Raw genomic sequence first — 27142 nt, forward strand, 5'->3', positions numbered from 1 at the left:
GGACTTAGTCACAGAACAGAGATTCAAATCTCCAAAATCCAACTGGCTGCATCAGGACATATAGTCTGAAACTCTGCACAGTTTCCTGTTTGAAGCTGCTTCCTGTTGGCTTCAGCTGTTTGGAGTTTCCATTTTCTAAACTTCTACATTCTGAACCTTCTTCAGCTCTGAACAGATGATGAAACACTGAATGATTTCAAGCTCACACTTTGTCTAGTAAACTTGCATCTTTCATTCTTTATACAGATTGGAGGACTGTGATTTGTCCGAGATCAGCTGTGATTATCTGGCAGCAGCGCTGAAGTCCAACCCCTCCCATCTGAGAGAGCTAGACCTGAGTAACAACAAGCTGCAGGATTCAGGAGTGAAGCATCTGTGTGGTTTCCTGGAGAGTCCAGGATGTGGACTTGAAACTCTGAGGTCAGTCAGCATGTTTTAGTTGTGCTGAGATGAATATGATGTGAAAGTTGTGCTGACACTAAACTGCAGACATCAGGCTGATATTATACTGATCCACACTGAGGATCTTCATGGTAAAGTCTGTTTTCTTCTTCTCTGGTTTAGTCCATTGACTGCAGCAGAACAATGTTCACATTTCAAACATTGAGACTCAACGTATGGCCCGCGGCCCACACGCGGCCTGCCCACCTTTCCTGATTCAGAGAGAGGGGACCCTGATTAACTGTGTAGTGTTCTTCCTCACAGTTCTAAGTATCAGACACAACAATGAATAATCCACAGCTGACTGTCTTTAGCAGGTCAAAGGTCACGGCAGACAGCAGAGAGTGGGAAATATTCTAATTCTGATCATTTATCAGCACATATCCATATGTATAAAAACAAACACTGTGAGACTTGATCAGAGGTGTGATCATCACAGCAGAGGCCTTTGTGTCAAAGTCACTGAGGATCAAACAGAAACACATGAAGCAGATTTTCCTCTTCTGGCTTTTTATAGCAGATAACCTTCAAAATATTCTGCAGTCAATCAAAAACTGAAGCAAACCATTGTAACAGCAGTCTGGCGAGGCGGGAGCGGCTAGCAGGTCCAGCAGGCATGTGGTGTGGAGGTTAGCTGAAATACCCGAAGCCAGTCGGTTAAATCCAATAACAGACCTTTATTTGCCGTCAGCAACATAAGACCATACAAGCCAGGTCTCCACGGCTCTACTCTGTCCGTACATACATGTGCGGGGATCGGTAGTCGCCGTCGCCAGTTGGTCACAACAGTAAGGTTTTTAGAGAGAAGGAACATGAGCAGCATGAAAATGGATGCCGCTAACAACACACACACACTAGGAGACTCCCACAACTACTACAATAGTAGGGCACCCCCCCCTAGTGGTGCTATAACCCAAAAGGGTTGTTACATCACCCCCCCGGCAATTAGAAGGCTGTCCTCAGCCGGACCCAGGCAACCCTCCTCCCGCTACCCCCTTTCACTATACATAGCTACTTAAGGTAGTAAGCAGGCTGTGGAGGAATTGTTATACAGCATCGGTACAGTCAACACAATCAATAAACAAAATTAGTGCTCGCCGACAATTAGAAGGCTGTCCTCAGCCGGACCTCAGGTGACCCTCCTCCCGCTACCCCTTTTCACTCTACAAAGCTACTTTAGGTAGTAAGCAGGCTATGGAGGAAGTGTTATACACCCTGGCCTTACAGCATTGATACAGACAATACAATCAATAAACAAAATTAGTGCTCGCCGGCAATTAGAAGGCTGTCCTCAGCCGGACCCCACGTGACCCTCCTCCCGCTACCCCCTTTCACTCTACAAAGCTACTTTAGGTAGTAAGCAGGCTATGGAGGAAGTGTTAAACACCCTTCCAGCCTCGGTACAGTCAATAAACAAAATGAGTGATTGAAGCAAACAATACAGAACATGCAGTGTTACTGGCTAGTCATCCTCTGGAGATGGTCCTAGGCAAGGGAAAAACAGACAAAAATACAACACATCCCGTCGCTTAAATCAGTACAATAGAAAACCAAACCAAAAGCCTTCCACGGGCCGCGGTGATGAGGGTTCAGTGGAACAGAACAAGTAATCATCCCTTATAAACAGAATAATTACAGCATGTACATGTATGAAACCAACCCTCAGTCAACATTGAGTCTGACCGCATGATAACGGTTAGTCCACCTGGTACCCGTCCAACCAGCGGTCATTACGGGGCACCGGCGGGGTTTGTTGGGAAGATGGCCACTCTCCCGGCTCTCCCCTAGCTCCATGATCCAAACGCTCCATCAGGCTCCTTTGTAGCTCCAGTGAATCCCATAAGCAAATTCGTGGCTTCCCGACCTCTTCTTCCAAGTTTCCCACTTCAAGGTTGAGGTCAAGAGGCGTAGAGTGAGGGAAGATGTACTTCGTCAGGCCAGGCGCCTCAGCATCCGGGTCACAGCCATCTTCCTCACTCCCCGTGTCTGCGCGGGACGCCATTTTAAGTGTGGAAACAACTCTCTCTCACAAAAGTTATAGCGAAGTGAAAGAGCGTTCACACACAGTACCTAAGCGTTAATATCAGTCAGACAGAGAGCGTCCATGCACACTCTGATGCTTCAATGTTTCACACAAGACAACACGTCCCTCTGAATGAACACTGAGTCAAGGTCACTGTAGCGTTAGCCTTAGCTTTAGCACCGCCGATGTCGTAACGGTCCAATAGCACTGCGTTGGTGGTCCGACGGACCGTACAGTTACTCACGGAGTACACTCCTTCAGCGGGCGAGCGTGTCAAGCGATGAGTCGGTGCTGTTCCGTGCCTGTAAATAGTTGAAACCGCGGGGAGTCGGCTCCTTCACGGCGTCCTATCGGCCCGGCCAATGCAGCCAGACGAAGAGAAAAAAAACACGCCACCTCAGCCGAAGTGTTGATCGTTGAAAAACACAGGAAAAATATCCGAGCCCACCATCTGTCGGTCCGGATGACGATGAAGATCCAGAGAACAATGTTCGGGCGCCACTTTGTAACAGCAGTCTGGCGAGGCGGGAGCGGCTAGCAGGTCCAGCAGGCATGTGGTGTGGAGGTTAGCTGAAATACCCGAAGCCAGTCGGTTAAATCCAATAACAGACCTTTATTTGCCGTCAGCAACATAAGACCATACAAGCCAGGTCTCCACGGCTCTACTCTGTCCGTACATACATGTGCGGGGATCGGTAGTCGCCGTCGCCAGTTGGTCACAACAGTAAGGTTTTTAGAGAGAAGGAACATGAGCAGCATGAAAATGGATGCCGCTAACAACACACACACACTAGGAGACTCCCACAACTACTACAATAGTAGGGCACCCCCCCTTAGTGGTGCTATAACCCAAAAGGGTTGTTACACCATGAATCAACATGTGAACATGAGCTGATGCTGCTGAAGTGAAGCAAAGTTACAGAGGTTTGATTACAGACACAGCTGAGAGTTTGTAATCTGTCATCATTTTAAAAGGTTTCAATTTCTTCAGTATTGAACAGCAGAAATGAGGCTTTGTTTTCAGAGGCCGACAGCAGTGAACACAACAGCAGACTGGTGCGTAATAAGCAGTGAATAATGCAGAAAACAGATCTTTGAAGGTAAACTGTTCTTGAAGTACACTGAGAGAGAGAGAGCTGTGCAGGAAGTAAAGGTCAAAGTCAGAGAGAATTCATGACGATGTTCATCAAACGTAAAGCGTAGTTTGGATCTTCTTTTGCTGCTGGTTCACTCAGTTTTGGTTGGAGACAGATGAAACCTGCAGCTTCAGGATCTGTGAGCTGTCCACTTTCAGCCCCGACGGCGTGTCCGTGTACGTGCCATCGAGTGAACGATCCACGCTCTGTGTTTCCATCTTTGTGTGTTTAGCTGCTCTCATTTACTGTTTTATCTGTTTGCTTGTTGTTGAAATACTTTTGGGAGCTTTAACCTGAGATTCTGGCAAAATACATTTATATTAAAAATCCATTCAGGATTGAATGAATCAACATCGCTTTATTCAAATTAAAACCATTTAAATAGGAAAATCCATTTTTTTACAGCTGCCTCTAATGCTGGGTAATGTCAGCTGGTCCATGTGCAGCTGGCTGTGAGGCTCAGGGAGCGTCTACAAAGTGCAACACTGAAAGAACATCATCCATAAATATTGAGGAATAACTGGACTCTCATACAGCGAGACTCAAATGCCTTTAAACATCAGCTTATCCTGCTGATCCAAGTCCAACACTGAGTTTGTAAAAACATGTTTGTCAATCATTTTGTTTGGTTTCTGAGCAAAATGATTCAATAACTTGCTGCTAATACACAACATTTCATCATATTTCCTCATAACCCTCTTTTGTCTGACCATTTGATCCCATTTGAATTTGCAATAAAGGATCCACAGAGTTTGGTGACAATAATGACAGTAGATGTTTGTGTGAAAGTGCTGGAAGCAAATGAGTGTGTGATGTTCTTTCAGTGTTGCACTTTGTAGACGCTCCCTGAGCACTGGTCTCACAGCCAGCTGCACATAGAGACCAGTGTTGTTAGTCCAGGTCAGAAGATGACTTGTTGGAATGAAAATGAGCTTGTAGTTTGTCTGCTTTAATCATGTGACTGGAAAAAGGTGTTGGACTTCAAATATGTCCGTTTCTTTCACACTTCACCTTTAAAAGTGAAGCCTTGTGGTTCCTGGAAGGAGAAACACGACTTTTTCAAGTCTTTGTCCTGTTTTTATGAGAAATGTACGACTTTAATGTGAAACATTCAGAGTTTTTTCTCTTGTTGTGTTTGTTTGAAGCTGCTTCCTGTTGGCTTCAGCTGTTTGGAGTTTCCATTTTCTAAACTTCTACATTCTGAACCTTCTTCAGCTCTGAACAGATGATGAAACACTGAATGATTTCAAGCTCACACTTTGTCTAATAAACTTACATCTTTAATTCTTTATACAGATTGAGCGACTGTAGTTTGTCAGAGATCAGCTGTGATTATCTGGCAGCAGCACTGAAGTCCAACCCCTCCCATCTGAGAGAGCTGGACCTGAGTAGTTACTACTGCTTGTTGTTGACCAGCAAGAACAACCTGCAGGATTCAGGAGTGAAGCATCTGTGTGGTTTCCTGGAGAGTCCAGGATGTGGACTTGAAACTCTGAGGTCAGTCAGCATGTTTTAGTTGTGCTGAGATGAATATGATGTGAAAGTTGTGCTGACACTGAACTGCAGACATCAGGCTGATATTATACTGATCCACACTGAGGATCTTCATGGTAAAGTCTGTTTTCTTCTTCTCTGGTTTAGTCCATTGACTGCAGCAGAACAATGTTCACATTTCAAACCTTCAAAGAAGAAGAAAAAGCCTCCACTGGATAATTCACTGTGAAACTCTCCAACTCTTCATTCCACCTTAAAGTCTGTCTGACACTGAAATCCAAAGCAAAATGTGCGTTTTCTTTACAGACGCAGTCCAACACAAACATACACACATCATCCAAAACACAGTCCAACATCCAAATCTCCTCCACTGCCAGCATGAATGATGGGAAAGAGAAGGAGGAAGACTCTGACATTCAGGGTTAGAATGAGTTTCATGAAGCAGACTGTGAAGATCAAAGCTGCATTAGAAGCTTACATGAATGAATGAGTGGACAGAAGTGGACACAGATCATCTGAAGCACTTCAAAGGCTTTAAATCAGCACATTTCTCTTTATTCTTTATCAACTCTGTTAGTTTCTCTCAGTTTTCTGTGGAATGAAGCTAACAGCAGGCTAATGAGATGCTGACCAATAGGTTTCTATTAAAGGTTGTAATTTGTATATGAAAAAGTGCTTTGGCTCAGCAGGGATCAGCTTACAGGTAGAATACAGCTGCTGGATGGGATTAGCATGTTATAGCTATCTACCAAACTGCTAACTGGGGGATTTCAGGCCATCTATGGATCATTTTTGCTAACTGTTTATTCAGCTTAGGCTCACAGGGCTGCAGCCTGTGCCCTAGCTGTCATAGGGCAAGAGGCGTGGTCCACCTGCACAGGTGAGCAGTCCATCACAGGGCCAACAGAGAGAGGCTGTATACCAATTCAGGGTCTGCAGCCTTAAAGTACGCAGCCTCAACGATCCCCAAGGGCCGCTCAAAGACCGCTAAGGCCTTGTGAAATGGGACGGTCTAGCCTCCGTCGCCCTGCCCAGGTTGCCTAACAACCATAACACCAACCGCTGGAAACGTTTCATACAGCTTTGTTTGACAGAAATGAAGGAGAACATATTTTGTTCGTGTGTTTGTTTCTACACAAGCTTTGTGTGATTTAATAAGTATCTGAGGCTGAGACCACAGGACTGTAAAACACGATTGTTGGCCTTCATATCTGTACTGAACAGTCATTTAAGATTAGCTAGTAAATAACAATTAGGTAATGTTGTTTATGAGACTAAAGTCAGCGTAAATATGATATGGCCAATATTATAGTTATTATATTAATCATTATAAGTTATTACAGCAGTGAGTTTGAACTCTCAAATCAAATCACTTGTTTTGTCACATCACATGTGCAGGTACAGCACATGTGAGTGAACTCCGTGTCAAATACTGAGCTTCAGTAAAGATTCAAGTTGCAGTTATTTATATTTCCTATCACCTTAAATCTTCACTCAAAGACAAATATCTTTGACAGTGTATATACAGATGTATTATATATAAGAGACAAATGTTGTTCTTTTAATATGTTGGCATTACTAAATTTGGCTCAATGCTTACATATATGTGTAAAAAGAAAATGTACGAGCTGTGATAACTGTTTCTGATAGAATGAAGATCAGACTGATATATGAAATATTCCTTTATTGGGTGAGAAAATCAGACCATGTCATAACTGCTTTAAGTCATACAGAATAGATATCAGAGCCTTAAACAGGCTGACTTCTGCTAAATGGGTCAAACTGGGCAGAAAGTATACAAACACATAACATCCTTATAGAATATGATGTAACACTATAGATCAACTTACCTCAGAATATATAAAGCATATAAACAATTACAGCAATATGATGCAACAAACACAGCAGTGCTACTAATCCAAAATACTCAAAGCTTCATAGAACTGAAACAAACATTTATTTTTAGCTCCATTCTGCTGCTGATACATACTTTAGGTTTCTGAATATTAAACTTGTTGCTGCCTTTCATAGTGTGTAGCTTGAAGGCCCTGAGTACTTTCTCCCACACTGAAACACTGGAATGATAACATTATTTGAACATTACCTAATAAGACTGATTCAGGACAGACAATTAGTTATGTTAAACTTTTCTAGCAGTCCTTCACAAACAGGGAACAGTCTGTCTATTCTCTCCATCTGTCAGCTGCTGCTGGCTCTTCCTCCTCCTCTTCCTCACACACTGCTGAGTTTGTCCTGGTGGATCATCAGGGGTGCAAAGCCTCACAGATGATGTGCAGCAGTGGGTCCCTCAGTCTGTCCTCACTCTGGACACTTGCAGTTGTCACACATGGAAATCAAATGTGTGATAAGCTGCAGGATTCAAACACAAGTGTAACTTATAAATACATGTTCATACTTTTATTCCACAATCAGAGAGACAGAAACAGAGAGAGAGTGCAGGACAGACAGACAGGTGACAGTCTCAGGTGTACACACTGCTACAAAACAGCACAAGAGAAGGAGGATTTAGTGTTTGTGTTATTACGAGTGCTAAACAAGAAGAGTTCCCAGATGGTCCAGTGGACACATGTGTGACTCCTGTGATTAAAGCATCTTTCTTTCAGCTTAACGAGTGAACCGTCAGCTCGTTCAAACACACGTTAAAGTCCGTTTGGCTCGACACCACCGAACAGAGGCAGCAATATAACATAGCTAACATTAACAGTGCAGTGAATCCTGCTTGTGCCGTCATATTCAGGACTGCAAACCGAGCAGCATCACTGACTTTCAGCTTGTTGTGTTTGTGGATATATGACTGACTTTAATTATCCATAAAATCATCACATTCTCTGTAAGATTAAGGTCAACTATTGAACGGCGTATAAAGTAAAGGCTTTAAAACAAAGTTAACGCTGAAAGTACAAACATCGCTAATGGCAAATAAGTTTGCCGACATGTGGCCAACAGTAATGTTTTAATGTTCCTCATTATTAAACATTTGCTAATAAATAAGTGACATCATATTCAGTACTTACGTTTAACAGTTTACTCTTCGGCCGCTCTGCTTCTGCCGTCTGCGGCAAAATTATCCACAGTGACTGTGGATGAATTGTGGGATATGTTGGGCCACGGACTCTACACAACCACAGCCTTAAAATTCAGGGAAATGAAGGACGCATTTGAGGGCTGCATTTCGAGCAGCCTTTGAATTGGGACAGCCTTTGGCGCGCCGCTGTGACGTAATCGGCCTTAAAATGCAGCCTTTAAGGCTGCAGACCCTGAATTGGGATACAGCCAGAGACAGAGAAGCACTCTCTCACATCCACACCTAAAGCCAATTTAGAAGCACCAATGAACCTAAGCAGCATTTCATTGGACTGTGGGAGAACATCCAACCTCCACAGAAAGGCCAACAAGCTTCAACCTACAACCTTCTTGCTTTAAGGCACTAGTGCGAACCACTTTTCCCACTTTCAGCCCAAATCCTGCATCTTCCTGTTTCTGACTCCAGGCCAGCTCCACTAACACTTTCTCATCAGACACTGCCACCTAGTGGAGGAAGTCTTAGTTCCATTTGAAGCTTCAGATTACAGTTAGTTCCTTTACAAAGAGGTGGAGGTGGTGGGGCCACAGCACCATCATCACTGAGTGCCATAGGACACTTAACCTTTGTTTCCATATGGTGGGAACTTCCTGTTGTTCTAAGGAGGACTGGAAAATGTGTGAAAATCTCCCAGTCAGTTCCTCACAGCACACTTCAATCATTTCCCTCCCACAGCATCAGGACCAGGGCTTTTTCTCTCTTTGGTCCCACTAAGAGATTTCCACACAGACACCTCATCAGTGGGACTCTCAGAGCTACCAGCCCTTTGCTACAATCACAAAGCTCTTCATTGAAATCAATGATATCAAAGCTGGAATCCAATGAGTCCAAGTCTTCTGCTGATTCAGCATCACATTCATCTTTGCTCCTTGTTCTGCATCCCCACCATGGACTTCATTCCTTTCCAAGCCAGCCTTGAGTGTCCTTTATTCAGCTCATCCTCTGCTTTACTTTTACACCTGATTTTAGCTGCTTTATCTCTCTTTCAACAAGTTTCTGTGCCTCAGTCTTTTTCTTCTCTCCCTCATAACAAGACAGCTTCTTCTGCCTGAGAACATGTTGGAGTGATTTACTAATCCAGGGCTGCTTATTGGGGAAAATACTTCCTGTTTTCAAAGTAATCCCCATTTTTCCCAGAAAGAAATGTCAGTAGAAATCGATGATCTAAGTGAGAACATGAGCCTTTAAAAAGTCCCAGTGGGTGCAGTCAAAGCAGTCCCTCAGTCCCAGTATAGAGTCTTTGGTCCAGACTGGAACCACTGTGTGCCCAGTTTGAGCTCTCTTCAGTCCTGTGACCTGACAGACCCAGAGGGGCCATCACATCACATTTAGAAGCTCCCCTAATGGAGCCACAACACATGTCCAATACTTAGTCTGTCTTGTTGGACCAACTGGAAGAAATGATTCAAGGACTTAGTCACAGAACAGAGATTCAAATCTTCAAAATCCAACTGGCTGCATCAGGACATATAGTCTGAAACTCTGCACAGTTTCCTGTTTGAAGCTGCTTCCTGTTGGCTTCAGCTGTTTGGAGTTTCCATTTTCTAAACTTCTACATTCTGAACCTTCTTCAGCTCTGAACAGATGATGAAACACTGAATGATTTCAAGCTCACACTTTGTCTAATAAACTTACATCTTTCATTCTTTATACAGATTGAGGTACTGTGGTTTGTCAAAGATCAGCTGTGATTATCTGGCAGCTGCACTGAAGTCCAACCCCTCCCATCTGAGAGAGCTAGACCTGTGGGGAAACAAGCTGCAGGATCCAGATGTGAAGCAGCTGTCTGATCTTCAGCAGAGTTCAAACTACAGACTGGAGAAACTGGGGTCAGTATAGTGATGGAGTGAGTGGGTGGTGCTGTCAGCAGTATTGTACTAAACACAGTCAGTATGAAACAAAGATCCAGTGTTTCCTGTAAAGCTGCAGCTTCTCAGTGAAGCTGTGAGAGGAGAATGGTGACAGGCTTCAGGATTGGACACAAACACTTCCTGTTTCTCACCTTTATGGTCACCATAGTAACGGCTGACACGCTCTGATCAAACGCTGTCAACAGCCAATCAGCTCTCTGAACAAAGCAGCACACAGACCAATGACTGCATTCATTTCCAAGTTTAAAGCAGTGAAGAACACAGTCTGTAGGTGAGGAAGAATTTAGTGAGAGCAGATGTTTGGATGGAATTCCTCCAGTTAACAGCTGGAACCGTCCATCTGGATTGTTGGGCTTGTTGTTGGGGTTCCTACAGAGCTCAGAGTGGACACACCAAGCTTCTTCTAATGAATGAAAGTCCAAACTCAAACTAGGAGGGAAAAACATTTTCATCAACTTCAATAAAAATCCAAAGATTAGAAAAAGTGAAGCAACAATGAGTCCTAGTACAGTCCCAGCACTGAAGTCCCTGCTGCTCTTTATACTGGATGTGCTGCATCACTGACTGACAGCTGATGAAGAGTCTCTGGAAACACTCGTTTATCTCCTCTGCTCTTCCTTCTTCTCTCTGCAGGTGGAGCTGGGGATGGTGAACAGGACGGTGTGTGTGCTGAGAGAGGAGGAGCTGTGTCCTGATGATCCAGAGAGGTTGAAGCAGCAGCAGCTTGTGTGTAGAGACGCTCCGACTGGGCCATGTTACTGGGAGGTGGAGAGGAGAGCTTCATCCAGCAGTGACTGACAGAGGAATGAAGTGCAGATGACTGTCAGTGCTGCAGAGTGAACCGCTCTGTCAGACGGGGCGATCGTGGCTCAAGAGTTGAGAGTTTGCCTTGTAATCGAAAGTGAGGGGTCCGACAAAATGCTTTTGCCATTATGTAATCTGTAGCTTCCACATAGTATGCTGATCAGTGTAATTTTCAATGATCAAACTGTAATAGAGACGAGCAAACATATTGGCAGAGCTGAGAAGGAGAAGCCTGTGTTATGAAAATGATTTTAATCTTTTATACATGATTGCATTTGAGCATATTAAAGAGCTGTGGCTCCTGGTCACGTGAAGGTCAGAAGTGTAACGGGTGAGATGTGAGAGCATTTAAGGGCGAGACACACATACAGACACAAATAGTGAGAGGTCATGACACGTACACAGTACACAGCACGCACGCGCCCCGCACGTGCACACATACACACCATAATAGATCTATTTTGGTAGGGCAGAAGTGAAGATGTATTTTTGCTGCAAATGCAGAATTGTGCCGACGTACTTAGAGGAAGTGCAACAGATCTCCCACAGGAGATAAGCGACAGCGAAGACGAGCTGAGGGGAAGCACCGACCCGAAGACAATGTACTTTAAACTATGTTAAAGTTCACGGAACATTTTGTGGTTTAGGCTGACGTATGCTGTATTAAATCTGCCTACCAACAGAAAAGGGGGCTGTACTATCTTAACCCTATAAAACTGTTGTCTGAATATGGTAAAGACAGTTCAATACTGATTGGGTTGTTGAACTCACACATGTGTTCATTAAAATGCCATCTAAATTGCACACGCCTGGATCTGTGGTTATTTATGGATTCCTCTCTCAACAATGAACCCTAACATTTGGGGGCTCGTTCCGGTGAGAGAGAGGGAATTTTGGTGTAGATGGAGAGATCCAGGGTCCGTGGTGATTGGATGGGCAGATACGAGTCAGTGGTTTGAAGTGAGAGACAAGCCAGCTTAAACAAAGGTAAGGCACATACCTGTTGAATTTTCCAAAATGTGCTAGATTGGACATGTCAAATTAAAGTCTACTCACTGAAAATTACTGGTGAATGTCTGTTTTTTAATTTTGCTGAAATTTTTATGAAGTTTACCGGTTGAAGTAATGATAATGAAGTATAAGTGACAGTACTGAGTAATGAGAATAAAGGAATGAAAAGAGAAAGCAGTTGGACTGCTAAGTGAACTCTTAGAATGAAAGGGAATTTGGTCATTGTGTGGGTTCAAGTCCCATTGGTTATGCAACCCTTAAGAAGTTTCTCGGAGGTGACGCTCCCTGCTGGATAGAGAAATCTATCCTTCACCTAGCGGCGACTAGGGATAGTTTCGGGCAACATTCGAGGAGGACTTGGGAATCTCCAAAACTGTTGAGGGTTGTCCTTAATCTTAATCCTGTTTTGGGTAAAGATTGTTGTTTCAAATTATTATAAATTTTTCTAGGACGACAGCGGCGTCTGTTAAGAAGCGCATTTTCTCGGAGGTAACGCTCCCTCCTGGATAAAGACGTTTATCCTTGACCTAGCGGCGACTAATGGGATAGTACGGTACGACAAACCGGGGAGAACTGGGGAACCTCCAAAATTGCTAGAGGTTCAAGTCCTCTATTTTTGCGCTTATTGGGTATGCTGGCAAATTAAGTTAGGTTTAGAAATCTGGACAGGACAGTCTGGGACCGCCCTGGTGAATTGGGCACAAAAAGTCTGGGACTTATCGGTTGGAGCCGTTATGTTATATTTTTCGAAATTTATAGGAACTAAGAGGCCTAAAAAATCTGTGCAGTTGTAAAAATAAGGACGTCTGTGTAATATAATAATATAATAATAATAAATCCTCGGCTGAAGGGAGTCTCTGTATCAGAAGCACTGCCTGCTGACTTCTATTTTTAGATGGTGTGTGTAAATGTAAATGAGGAGCGGTGACGCGCATGCAGAGTGTTGCTTTCAGTTTCGATAGTATTGAGCTTTATCTGATATTGCTAAATGCCTGTAAGTAAGATGCTGGTTTTGTTCATTAGAATTGTATAAATACAGTTCGAATATACTAGTGTGGATGTATAGTAAGTGACTGAATTTTGATAGATGTATATATCTTGAGTAATAAATGGTGGTGTGTTTTATTTTTTCAGTTATGTGTGTGTGGTGAGAAGCGGTGTGTGAGACGGTGAGAGGTTTCAGTTTTCTTTTTCTTTTTTCTTTTGACTTGCTCTTTCTGATCATGGAAGGCATGTCCAAAATACTCGTATGAAAGCGTATTTCGAGTGATTTTAACCGTGTGAATGCTGTCAGTATTTGATTTAAGTGACTCTGCATGATTTGTCTGAGTGAGTGGAAAATGGAAGTTTGAGAGAGAAAAGGCAGTGCGTGTGAGACGATTTATGGCGTCTGAAAGAGGTTAGAGCATTTAAAAGGGGTGTATGAAATAAAGGAGTGTGAAATATATTTCTTTTGTGATGTAAAATAGGATGTTTAAAGTTTGCAAGTGCTTTTAATTCAAGAAATGCATGAGTGATGGTATGAGAGGTTGAGTTTATTTTTATGTTTGAAAGAGCTCTATTTAAAAGTGTGAGTGAAATGACGGTGTATTGTTTTTTAGATCAAGATTTAGTAGAATTAAAGAGGGTTTTTAGACTATAAATACAAAGAGAGACAGACTCTGTAGAGAACAGGAAATAGTGAACAGGAACTTTGCATGCCCATAAAAGGAACTGAGTGTGTAAAGAAAGACCACAGAGAGACAGACGAGTCAAATTCGAGGGAGATGAAGCAAAATGGAGGTCTTAAGATGAAAAATGAATATGATACTAATTGTATGCTTTAGTGTGTCAATACAGGTGGACGTCTCTCAACTTTGGAACCTTGAGTGCAGCACCAGAACAATAGATTAATAGAATTGGGAGAAAATAAGCCAGTCTTTGGCTCGAAATTGTGCAGCTTGATCTCTCACTTTGTCTTTGACCCTGAGAAGAAGCTTAAAGGCCAGTCAATCGCCTGATGAAGACCGACAGAACATCGTGGACTTGAATACAGCAGGCAAACGGCAGTGCCACTGATCCATTAACACTGATGACGACTGAGGACCAGCAGCGGCATGTAAGATTAATGCAACATGTACTGTGAAAATACAGGCTGGGCAGTTGAACAGTGGGATAAAGAATTGTGGAAGAGCACTGGACATTGAGTGATATTTTGCCATGCTGGGACTTAACTTAAAAGAAAGACTGTAAAGAAACAGAGAAGAAGACAACAGCTGAGTTGAGACTGTGTTTGCTGGAGCTTTGAAGCACGAACAGGACACTGTGAATGAAAAAGAGACCGGTGAGAGATGAAGCTGGACGAGTTTAATTGCGAGAATACAGGATATGTTTGGATTGAAAATTGAAACCTGAACTCATGAATTGTTTAGGGATGTCCACCACCGCATAACAAAGAGGTAAACATTAGAAAAGGTAAGAATAATGAAAGAAAATAATTGACATTACCTTAGTGAATAGAAAACACATACAAATTGTTACATGTGAGATTATTTTTGAAATGAATCAGAAGTGAGATAGTTTGAATCTCAACCTCAGTGAAAAATGCATGAAGTAAAACTGATTATAATTTAAGATGCAATGAAGAAACAGCTTACACGTAGAGTACATTAACATGAATACATAAAATGCAAGGAAGAACATGCTTACATGCCTGGCATAATTGGTATTTCTGACCAGAGACAGAGAAATGGGTCATTTAAGCACTTGTGATAATAATGAAAATGTCTTAGTTTGTTGTTTTCAGGAGTAAAGCAGACTTGGACCAACTCTCCAGATCCAGCAGTCGTAAGAAAGTTAGAGGTTAACATCAATGGATAAGTTAAGGCAAGTTTCTGGTTGAATTGTTCACAGCATGATGTGTCCAGGAACCTGAAAAGTAAGCCCTAACACCTGGCTGAAGACCAGGAGTGCTTTTATTCAAGGTGGGAAATTAAAGTTTGGGTTAGTAATTCGGGGAAAAGAAAACTGACTGCTTAACTGGAGAATTGGGAAGGAGTCTGGGAGACTGTGAAGCCATAGATGCAAAAATAACACACACACATACGCATACAAACAGAGAATGCATTAACCTCACCAAGACAAGCTCCTGAATCTTAATGCATAGAGACATTGATTAAAACCTGGCTAAGAACACAAGCATATGCAATGAAGATCAGCTTGCTACTTGTATGAGTGATAGAATGGTGTGAATGTTTAATAAAATAGACTTAAAGCTTGAAGTTGAAGTTGACTCAAAGGAGCTATGGGAATTAACAGAAGAAAAGGGACTAAAGCAGTTTTTAAAAAAAAAAGTGACTTAGGAGTGCTCTCGTACTGAGTGATTAAAGCAAGTGATTATTATAGAAAGAAAATGAAAATAATTCAATAATGTGATAAGGTGTAAACATGTATTTTTCTTGTCAAGTTGGCAGTTGAGCTGTGAGTCTATGAGCAGAGACACTTCCTCTCTGTCACTCAGTTTTTCTTAACACTTCCTGTGTGCGTGTGTGTCGGAGGCTTTCAGTTCAAGAGAGAGCGGTGGCTGTTGAAGATTACCATTATATATTTCGTCAAATAAAGTATCAGGATATTTGATTACGGTGGTCAGGTCTGCTCAGAGGGGCAGATTTGGACAGGAAATTTATAATTTAAGGATGATACGTTGTTGAAATTGGTTTTTATCTTGTGCTGAATGAACACATGGCAAAGTGAGGAAGGGAGACGTTGTGCAAACGGTCTTTGATCGTTTGACGAGGTTTTCGGTGTGTTGAAAGGGTGAACTTTGAGATTGTTTCTGATTTTGGAGGCTGTTGTTTTATTTCCAGAGAGGGTGTTTGATTAAGACATGGATATGTCTGAGAGGGGCCCCAAAAATTTTTGTAGTAGTGCACTCGGGAAAACCTGTCAGGTGATTTTGTTTGGTACTTTGATGAGCTAATAATCAGCTCTCTTTTTTTCATTTTTGTTTTAAGCAGGCCTGGAAGAGAGTGAACGGACGGCGCTGACAAAATTACCAAGTACGAAAATCAGGTGGGCATTACAGAATTATAATTGATTACAATCAGAGACTGATTGGCGGCAAGTCTCTGTCTAAAAATGGATTGATCGATTCAATCCAGTCAAAAGTATAGAGAACTATTTTCCTAAAAAGGAAAACGAAATAAAACAAATGATTGAGCTCATTTTGCTGATGTGGAGCATCTGATGACGTGCGCAGAAGGCTGCAGTATCAGCAAAAAATATCATGTGTGAATGCATGTGAGTGAATGCGAGTGATGGGACCAAGAGGGGAAATAAATAAAAGGTTGACAAACAGGAGGAGTGGGAGACTTAAATCTGGGGATGCTGATTTTGGGATATTGATGTGTGCTTTGAGGTAATTATTTACTGGGGTTGGATCATGTTATTACATTATAGAATGCCAAATGCTAAAAGGGAAACATTGGTTGAAGTAACTCAAGTTACCATTAACTGAGGTAACTCATGATTAATAACTGTTCTGTTTAAGTCTATTTTGTCATGACACAGACTGGATCATAGAGGGAGAGTATGAAATGTAAAGTACAGGTTTTGTTTTCAGGAAATTCCAAGGATCCAGAGTTCGATGGAGCAGGAGTTTGAGAAGATTTGTCAGGATAATTTAATTGATTTTATTCCTTAAACACAGGTTTTCAGGGCTGGAGCAAAATACCGGAGAGGAGGATGGCTGAAGTGTTCTGAGAAATGATATGATATGACTAACCTTTTTTCCCTTGTTAATTTGTTAAGCTTGGGTGAAGCATGTTGAGTTTTTTGCCACATGAGATGTGTCAAAAAAGAGAGGGATTTAAGATTTAATTTGTTTAATTTGAAATGGGTTTTAGTATGATTTTATAACGATTGGGTTTTTTGATAATTTAGAGATGGTAAAATTCTTTAAATTCTTTAAAGAGAGGATTAAAATGAACTGAATTAGGTTTAGAAGATGAATTGCTGGTGTTAATAAGAAGTGGTATATAAAACTTAAAGGGAAACTGTGGGAATAATAATAATGGGGAAGACTTTATGAGTAGAAAATGTGTGATTTCTTTTTGATTTTTAGGATAAGCTGTTATATTGTAGGCTTTAGAAACAGATAGTAAATAGATTTATTTCTAGGGTAGAGGAGAGCTTTTGATGAGGATGTTAAAAGTCTCGCTGACTCAAATGAATAATATTGGACAGTATAGATTTGAGGCCTAGGGCCTGAAATTCCTTTAGCTTTTAACTGAATTTGAGTTGGCCCTGTAACAAGTGACAGACAAGAGGAACTAAATAGGAGTTTGTTTGTGACTAAACTGTGTGATAGGTAAAATATTGAGATAACATATGCAGCTCTAAATTAGTCCTCTTATATAAAATGCAGTTACAGAATAACAAATACTTGTTGAAGTGACTAAGTTGTTGTTTAAATCAGAAGCAAAGGGAAAAAGCTTATATATTTTGGTTAAGTCTGATAAAGTATAAATTAGAATGAGTCATTACATTAAGAGCAGCAAAAAGGAAATAAAATGATATATTAAAACAGGGTATAACACGGGAAACGTGGGTTCTGAAATGCTGTTAGAGTTCAGCTTTTAGCTATGATGAAGTTTATCTAGGAGCAATTAACTATGTGTTTACACGTAATGATTAAAGTGGTTGTTTTTTCTTTGATCCTTTAGTAGAATAAGTAGTTTTCTTGTGATAGGTGACTTTAGATGAGAGGTAGGCCCTTGCAGCAGCGACAGTTTTGTGCACAGGATGTGGGTGATCAGATAAGGAACAACAGGAAACATATGGCAGCAGTGCTGTAAGACTGTTAAAATGCTGTAGATTGAGATGAGTGATGTTTAAGATTATATAGGAATAAAAGTCAAAAACCAAATACGAAATTAGGTTCATGTTTTGTGTAATATTAGGTTGAATCAAGTTTGAATAAAGAGAGCACTTGAGGAACAGAGTAAGTTAGAGCCGTAGTAGGGAGAAGGTGTTTTCTATCCTTTACAGGAGAAGATTTCCACAAGAGAAGGACCCAGAAAAGGGACAGACCACTAGAGATTCACAAGTGTAAGGGGTCTCTCACCGGGTATGATTGGGTTCAGGGGTGAGGGAGGAGTGCTGATTGAGCTCTGCTCGCACTCTTATTCTCTCCTGCCCCTGATCAACTTTAGGCTCACTGATACTTTGGTGTGATTAACCTCAAGCATGAGTGTTCTCAAGTGGGAGCTGGCATTTTATTATTAAGACCACCTAGATGACATGGGGTTGTCTGGTTTGCTAAGTCACAGGATGCCAAGAGAGGGTCAGTGATCCTAAAGTCCACGACGTCAGGGGTGGACAGGGAAGCAGCTGAATGGGACGAGGAGTGATGCACCTGAAAGTATGGTGACCTCTGGTCAGCCAGAGGTCAAAAGGGGGAATGAGGGGTCCGACAAAATGCTTTTGCCATTATGTAATCTGTAGCTTCCACATAGTATGCTGATCAGTGTAATTTTCAATGATCAAACTGTAATAGAGACGAGCAAACATATTGGCAGAGCTGAGAAGGAGAAGCCTGTGTTATGAAAATGATTTTAATCTTTTATACATGATTGCATTTGAGCATATTAAAGAGCTGTGGCTCCTGGTCACGTGAAGGTCAGAAGTGTAACGGGTGAGATGTGAGAGCATTTAAGGGCGAGACACACATACAGACACAAATAGTGAGAGGTCATGACACGTACACAGTACACAGCATGCACGCGCCCCGCACGTGCACACATACACACCATAATAGATCTATTTTGGTAGGGCAGAAGTGAAGATGTATTTTTGCTGCAAATGCAGAATTGTGCCGACGTACTTAGAGGAAGTGCAACAGATCTCCCATAGGAGATAAGCGACAGCGAAGACGAGCTGAGGGGAAGCACCGACCCGAAGACAATGTACTTTAAACTATGTTAAAGTTCACGGAACATTTTGTGGTTTAGGCTGACGTATGCTGTATTAAATCTGCCTACCAACAGAAAAGGGGGCTGTACTATCTTAACCCTATAAAACTGTTGTCTGAATATGGTAAAGACAGTTCAATACTGATTGGGTTGTTGAACTCACACATGTGTTCATTAAAATGCCATCTAAATTGCACACGCCTGGATCTGTGGTTATTTATGGATTCCTCTCTCAACAATGAACCCTAACAAAAGGTTACCGGTTCGGACAGTGTCGGTCGTTGTGTCCTTGGGCAAGACACTTCACCCGTTGCCTACTGGTGGTGGTCAGAGGGCCCGGTGGCGCCAGTGTCCTCGCCTCTGTCAGTGCGCCCAGGGTGGCTGTGGCTACAACGTTGCTTGCCATCACCATCAGTGTGTGAATGGGTGAATGACTGGATATGTAAAGCGCTTTGGGGTCCTTAGGGACCAGAAAAGCGCTATATAAATACAGGCCATTTACCATTACAATGTAGAGTCCAGCATCATCCCTGTGTGTCCCTCTGGATCTGACAGAGGATCATCAGTGTATCTGGACTGCTCTACTGCTGCTCTGTCCTTCTACAGTCTCTGTATAGTCTCTGTCTGATTCTGGCTTCAGACCCTCCTGGATCAAACTCACCTGGAAAGACTTTCAAACATCACTCAATAGATTTGAATACAGAATATATTTGATATATACTGTAGATGTACTGTAGAGTTGCAGTTTGTCACTTGTAAATACAGTCTGTGAGCAGCTATGAGCTGAAAGATCTTTCTAGAAACACCAAATGTTTTCACTCTTCTGTTGCTTTTTCATATATTTCCACAACATTAATATTGATCCCACCTGTCTCACCTGTTTCATGCTTTTATACATAAGAACAGGACACGTGTGATCTGAGCGCTGCTGTGGTTGCTGTGCTGCACGTCTTCATTTAGATAACAGAGACATCTAGTGGTTCAGAGGGAGAACTGCAGGAGGTGGAGCTGTGTTTTAGCATGGAAAACTTTTTATCTTTTAGGCGCAGATACAAATATGACAAGTATCAGTGTAAGATACAAAAGGTCACATCAGTCAGCAGAGGGAACAGTGATCACACAGCAATGTAAGAATAGAAACATAACAGTGGATCTGGACATGTATACAGATGGAAGCAAACAAACAGGATGTAACACTACATTAAAGCCACAAATGGGAAGAAAACAAAGCCAAAGGAAAATATATTTGATCTCAGGAATCCAAATCAGATGCTTTAGAGCAGGGGTCGGCAACCCTGGGCACGCGTGTCACAGCTGGCACGTGAAGGGTTAACTGATGGCACGACCATAGCTGGACTGGTCATCGGGCATACCGATGGTGATTTTTAGTTTTTATAGGCTGATGATGGTTTTTTATTTTTTGTTACGATATAAACATTGACAGGTGGTGGATTGGCCGGATGCTGGTCGATGTGTAAAAATAACTCAGTTGTTTGGTGGTGGCTATGGCGGAGCTTCCACAGAGGCAGCAGGTGGATGAGGGAAAGGGGAGGCAGGAGGAGGAGAGACCCGAGGCAGCCGCCGGTCCGAGTGTCAGGTGAACTGAACTTCAGGTAAGAAGTTATGACCTGCAGTCTATCCGGGTCAGATATAAACCAAGTTTAGGTGGAGTTTATTTTCCTTGTGCTGACTTTTTACAGTCAGTAACAATAACTCGTACTGCGTACTAGCTAGCATGACGGAGTTTCTATACAGCTGGGTGGGTGCTGTGATGTTACTGATAGTGAACTTTACAGTGGCTGCAAAAGTATTCGCCCCTTTGAACTTTCCCACATTTTGTCACATTACAGCCACAAACATGAATCAATGCTATTGGAATTCCAGGTGAAAGACCAACACAAAGTGGTGTACACGTGAGAAGTGGAACGAAAATCAGACATGATTCCAAACATTTTTTACAAATAAATAACTGCAAAGTGGATGTGTGTAATTATTCTGTCATGGAAAAACACACTGCCATCAACTTCTGTTTTGTTTTTGTCAAAATCACTGTAATATAATCACTGTACCTTTACATACATGTGACTTATATTAATGCTGCTGCCCTCTTGTGGCTAAAGTGTAATTATGTTAATGTTATTCGGGAAAACATTTGAGAGTAACATGTAAAATGAGTCAGCACTTTGGCTTTAGCTTAAGAAATCCTCATTTTTATGTCATCAGTTATAGTTGCATGTGTTCATTCATATTGATGTCTTAAATTGATTTCACGTAAACTAGCAATAATTTTATGGTTGTATTAAATAAAGACAATCAGCTGCAGGTGTGAGTAATTCTCCTCCGCAGGTGTGGCCAGGCTCCTGGCTGACACACACAAACGTAGATACAAAAACATGGAAACAGGAGATAGCAGCAACAAAAATACACATGTCTATAACTCCTTACAGGCCCTGGGTCACCCTGACCCCGGTCCCATGACAATTTCTCAAAACTAGGCCCACACACCAGGGTTTGGACATGTGTGGACCCAAACTATACTTAAACTTTACCCTTTTTTGTGTGTCACCAAATACACTTTAATATCTTCTAGACAAGAATGTAGTGGCATCATCTTTAACCTCCTAAGACCCGAACTCCTCCGTGGCATTCATTTTTAATTTCTCTTTGATATTTGGGCTGATTGGGACCTGATGAATGTAAAAACAAACAGTTACCAGATTTTTTTTTAACCAAAATTTTGTTTCTGAGAAGAATGAGAGCCACATGTGAGGACATTGGTCTTAAATTTCAATAGCACAGTGGCAGTATAACATCCTCGTAAGTGGATATCAGGCCCTTGTAGAGCAAAATTTAGTATTTTCGTCTAAACAACCCAAAATGTGATGTCCACATATGTGGACGCCAGGTCCAAGGAGGTTAAATATCTGCTCACTTTGTCAAAATGAACCTAATCATCTCTGATGAATTCAGTGATGTCTGCCAGCTCACCTTGCAAGTGGTCGAGTTTATACCGCCGACAACGCGGCACACAACTTGTAAACCCCCTGATGACTATCACCTCTGGAGTTATTTATGTTAGTTTCAACTGTTCCTGCAAAAAGTGAGCACGTGTTCCTGATAAAAAGTCCAATAGAAGCAAAGTCTAAACTTTGAAAACAAAAAACAAAAACCTGTCTGATTCAGATCTGATCTTTGGGGGGTTCAATAAGCAGTATGACCCGTCTATATGCATGTTTTAATAAAATAGATAATGTTGGTGTTTCAGTCATGTAGTAACTGTTAGCTTTAACTGTACAAGGCTTGTTAGACATAATGAAACACATCGTGCAGATTTCTGGATGTTAGACTATATTTTTTATTATGATTAATAATCTTGAGTCTAAAAAGTCAGTCAAGTATATCCAGGATATCTTTCTGTTAGCTGGATTCACTGACCCTAACACTGGGACCAGGATAAGCAGTCGCATGAAGCTGGTTATCAGCTGACAATCTTATTATTGAATTAATTTAATTAAGTTATTTCATTTTTCTCATTTTCCTCACATTTCCCCTGACATGAAGGGATTGTGTTAAACATGCTTTAGTTCCTCACATCTTTCTGCAGTCTCTTTGTTCAACCCCCTGAATTAAAGCTGAAAGTCTGCACTTCAAACACATCTGAGTTGTTTCATTTGAAATTGTTTTTAGTGTATGTACTGAACCAAAATGAGAAATTAAGTTCTCTCTGTCCAGATATTTATGGACCTAACTGTATAATCTATACAGCACGTAAAAATGCTATAAATAAAGAAGTCTGTGAAAATGTGGCGCTTCCAGGTGTTATGGCCTGTCTAGGCAGGGCCAGACCACAACATAAAGGGTGATCCATCCGCGTCCAACCCCAAGCGGCACGTCACACAATTAATACTTTGTGACAGTGATTTATTCACAATGAGTGAATTTAAACAAAGGAAGGGAGCGAATTATAATTTCGGGGTGAACCCAAGGCCAAAACAACAAACAAAAGGTAGCTTCTCTCAGGAGTAAATACAACTAACCTAGTCAAAAGAACTAAACCAAACGACCATTACTTTTCTCCCTACCTAACAAAAACAGGAGAAAACTAATCAAACAACAAGGCGGTTCACCCATACATGCTCCTATATTAAACCAACATAGTGAACCAGTGAACACACGGTCTGCCGGCTGGGTTGGGCCGAGGATGAATGACCTGGCAGTCCCTGGCGGTGTCTTCTTATGCGCTGCCTCCCGGTCGTTCGCCAATCGGTACGATCCATCCACCCTGGATGCACCAATCATGGAGGAGCACCTGCACACTCAAATTTACGTATTATAATTACGACAACAGTCGTAACACAGGTCAATTTAAACTGAAGTGATATAATCTTCTCCCCACAGTTTGAGTTTGTATTGTCTCAGCTGCAGACAGACTATGATATAAATTTGGAGGTGCCAACCACTATTAATATTATTAGTTAGAAAGGACACCTTCCTGCCTTTAGTCTTATTCATGATGATTATTAGTTGTCTTCTATTGTCCAGAAGTCTGTATGATGTGTTTCATAGTTTCTAACAAGCCTTTTAAACTTAAGTTACTGCACTGCTGAAACACCAACATCTGCTTATTGAACAAAAACAACCAAAAGACCACACATCTGATTTTATTTTTATTTTAATAGACTTCCAAACATTATACCAGATAACTGGCCTCAGAATATAATTGAATAAACATTTTTAAAAACGATAACCTGATCCTGTCTTGACAGGCTGAGCTCTTCAGTATCCACCAACAGCATCGTCATGCTGAGTCAGACGTTTCTGCTCCTGGTGGAAATACTCTTCCTCTTTCCACATTGTACCAAATGTTTTTAAATGTTAGTTTCAATTTAAAATTAAAGATTAAAAAAGTGTAACACATGTAAACATCAGATAATTAAGACAAGCGAATGGTTCAGTTCCACATGTGCTCCGCTGAGACATTAAACTTCAGTAAAATTATGCAGTTATGAAACAACTTTAATCTAAAACAAACTGATTTGCTCAGGAGCAAAAACAGTGAAGTGACTGTAAGTGAGTGAGCTGTGCTGGTGACTGGATATCAGATTTCCAGTCATTTGAGCAGATAAGTGGCAGAACTATATTACTGAGGTACAAGTTTACTTATTTAATTGATGTCTGTCAATAAATCTATTCAATTTAAATGCAAATAGCACAAATCCTTATTAAAGCATCAGGTTCACTTATAAAGTATTCTGTAGTTATCTTAGTGTCCATCACCCTTCCCAACATGGGAATAAAGCAGCTGTGAGAGAATTAAACATTAATGAATCAAAGGTACAGAAGTGGAGGAAGCAAGAAGAATGAGCTGAGTAAAGTTTGACTTATTAAGTTTTGCTTGATGTGCCTTATAGTCCAGTGAGCCTTATGGTCCATAAAATACGGTGCATTTGCAATACCAATGTGCACAATATTGGAACTAAATTATTTTATATTGACAAACAGCGGCCCACATTAAACTGTGACTGTCACCAGGTAATGTGGGCGTGTTTCCTGAATAAGCAGCAGTTGTTAAACAGCTGACAGGTGAACAGGATGCACGCAGGTAAACTCGAGGGCCCTTCGAGCTGATCGGTGGTGTCGTGAGGAAAGTTTCAGCTCATTATTCATGTTACAGAAACACAGAGGTACGAGACCAGGCAGAAGACTTTCTGATTATTTGTTTTTAGTTAAAATAATTCCATTGTTGTCTAGTGATGGTGTGGTAAAGCTCTGTGAATGTGTCCAATTTTCCAGCCAGTTGCTTCGCCCAAAGGCAGATCACACAAAGCCTCGTTTAACTGCTTATTATGAAGAACTGACATCTGCTGGTCATTTAATGTTCAGCAGCACTGCTGTGAGAATACATGTAGGATACATACCAGTGGATATGTAAACACATGCACAGCTGCAGGGCTAGAAGGACCCAAATGAATTAAATAAATAGATTCTTAAATATATAATTAAATGTGTCAATAACTGATTAATTAAATATATTTTATTAGAGATGTATAGAGATTTATAGAGATGATATTTTATCTAGACCATGTATTTTTCAAAGGTTCAGACCAGAAAGTTTAACATTATTATTTTTCTTAATTGTCTCTTCAGGTTGAGTGCCTGTAATCTCTCAGAGAGAAGCTGTGAAACTCTGTCTTCACTACTCAGCTCCCAGCCCTCTAGTTTGAGAGAGCTTGACCTGAGTAACAATGACCTGAAGGACTCTGGAGTGAAAGTTTTGTCTTCTGGACTGAAAAGTCCATATTGTGAACTGGAAACACTCAGGTCAGCGTTCTTGAAATGTTCAGTAGATTAGGTTTAGAGGTTTGCAATCTAAGGTTTAGATTGACTAATGGCTATTTTTAACTCCTGTTTCAGTCTTGCTATTTCTTAATGATTTTTGGCTGCAATTTCCTGTTTGCATTTAGCTATTTAGCTATTCTCTAAGAGTATTTGTCATGCCTGCAGGCTGTCAGGCTGCCTGATCACAGAAGAAGGTTGCAAGTCTCTGGTCTCAGCTTTTAGCTCCAGTTCTTCCCATCTGAAAGAGCTGGACCTGAGCTACAATAACCCAGGAGAGGCAGGAGTGAAGATGCTTGAGCAGCTAAAACTGGACACTCTGAGGTATGTAGATGGCCCTTACAGCCACAAACAGCGTCTGATAGATGAGGAAACTGGCTCTGTCTGATTACTTAATGCTGGAAACCAGTGTTATTTGAACAATCACACATATAGGAAAATTTTTCCCATTCAGATCTAACATAAACAGTAGATGTCTGTATGGGGTCTCATAGGACAAAAATCTCTGTCAGCAACAACGGTGCAGCCTGTTTAACTGATCTCTGGAAAGGAACTGACATTTTCACTCTTTATTTATTTTAAGTTTTATCTGTGAGCAGAGACCATGTCCAGGACATGTTTAGCCTGGCCCAGCATGAACTAGAATTAAGGGGAAGTTGTTTCCCCAGCTTAGAAAAAATATTAGTAAAAGTAAATGGATTACTAGGTCACTCAACTTAACTGGCCGCCTACTAAAATGGGCTATTTTGCACTGCTAGTTTGCTGCTTCTGAGCGTTTACTACTGAAACTTGTTTGTGCTAAAATATCAATTTGATCTTCTGGACTTTGTGATGATAGTTAGTAGAAAACAACAGAAAAATAGAATGCAGTCAAAGTGAATTAACTTTGGTTGATCAACCTTGAAATTATAATTATAATAAGAAATAATCATTCCAACAGAAAGCAAAGATTAAGAAACAAAGGGATGGAGCTGGTGGAGGAAAGCGGCTCACCGGTTGGGTGTTAGGCCCAGACTAGTGGGTGTTTTTGACTGTAAAGTGGATGTAGCATTAACAACCACTGGTCCTGTTACCCTGCAGCCTGCACTGCAGGATATGTGCTGCAGCACTGAGAGCTCCAGAAAGAGCCTTCATGGTGGCCCTGCAGCAACCAGCACTTCAGTCAAATGCTGTCAAAAGTGCTCCCAGAGACACTGTTAGCTGTAACCATCAATGATCAAGAATTGTGTCCTTTAATTCAGGGTTTCCCTGTATTATTGTTATTGATATCATTTCTGAATAAATAAATCAAGATGACGAGCCTTTAAATGCACTTATGTTAGTATAAATATACAAAACTAAAAGATAATTTTCCTGTTAGGAGAATAAGAAATAAATATCTTCATCACATGCATCAAATCACAACCTCCTCCTGCAAGAGTGCAGCATTGTGATTGGTTGATGCTGTTTCCATCATTTATGTTTGTTTACCTAAAACAAATTTGCTCTACAGAGCATTTAATAATAAGAAGGATTATTAATAAACATCTTTCTCTCCTGCTTTTGGTGGAGTGAAACAATAACTCCTATCTCCAGAGGTGCACAGGTCCACTGGCACCTGGTCCTAACTTCACGCATGTCTGCACCCTCAGACATCCCACTGTGGAGGCATCCTGGCCTGGACCAGTGGCTGCCCTTGTGAGACAGACTTTATGGTCACAAACAGCCCTAATCTGAGAATGAAGGCTCCTTTACATAGAAAGCAGTATGTGGTGTGATGACCGCTGCATTAGCTCAAAATATGTGATGCACTGGCTGCTGCACTCTACCTGTACTGGATCAGTTTTTGTACCCAGTCCCAGTCTTTACATGTAATATGCACCCACTCCCTGACAGCATGGATGTCACAGTGTGTTGAACCTTGACTGTGGCACATGTCAATGCTCCCTGGACATCGTGCTTAATAAAGGAGATTAAATGTGATTATGAGTTTT

At 41.4% G+C, this 27142-nt stretch overlaps 1 protein-coding gene and 1 long non-coding RNA gene across 2 annotated transcripts; both read left to right on the top strand.

Annotated features, from left to right (window-relative positions):
* Window positions 1–385: 385 nt before the first annotated feature.
* On the top strand, window positions 386–10853 carry LOC109196383 (uncharacterized). The gene is made up of 4 exons (XR_002057869.2): window positions 386–420; window positions 4897–5097; window positions 9853–10026; window positions 10702–10853. It is a non-coding gene; the product is annotated as an uncharacterized LOC109196383 (long non-coding RNA).
* Window positions 10854–18108: 7255 nt separating this feature from the next.
* On the top strand, window positions 18109–25575 carry LOC109195259 (ribonuclease inhibitor-like). The gene is made up of 4 exons (XM_019347206.1): window positions 18109–18122; window positions 20408–20446; window positions 24981–25154; window positions 25338–25575. Exons 1-4 carry the CDS (start codon window positions 18109–18111, stop codon window positions 25555–25557), a joined length of 447 nt encoding a protein of 148 aa, XP_019202751.1. The 3' UTR covers window positions 25558–25575.
* The last annotated feature ends 1567 nt before the right edge of the window (window positions 25576–27142 follow it).

Source organism: Oreochromis niloticus, linkage group LG3 (assembly GCF_001858045.2).
Source record: "Oreochromis niloticus isolate F11D_XX linkage group LG3, O_niloticus_UMD_NMBU, whole genome shotgun sequence".
NCBI classification, from domain to species: domain Eukaryota; kingdom Metazoa; phylum Chordata; class Actinopteri; order Cichliformes; family Cichlidae; genus Oreochromis; species Oreochromis niloticus.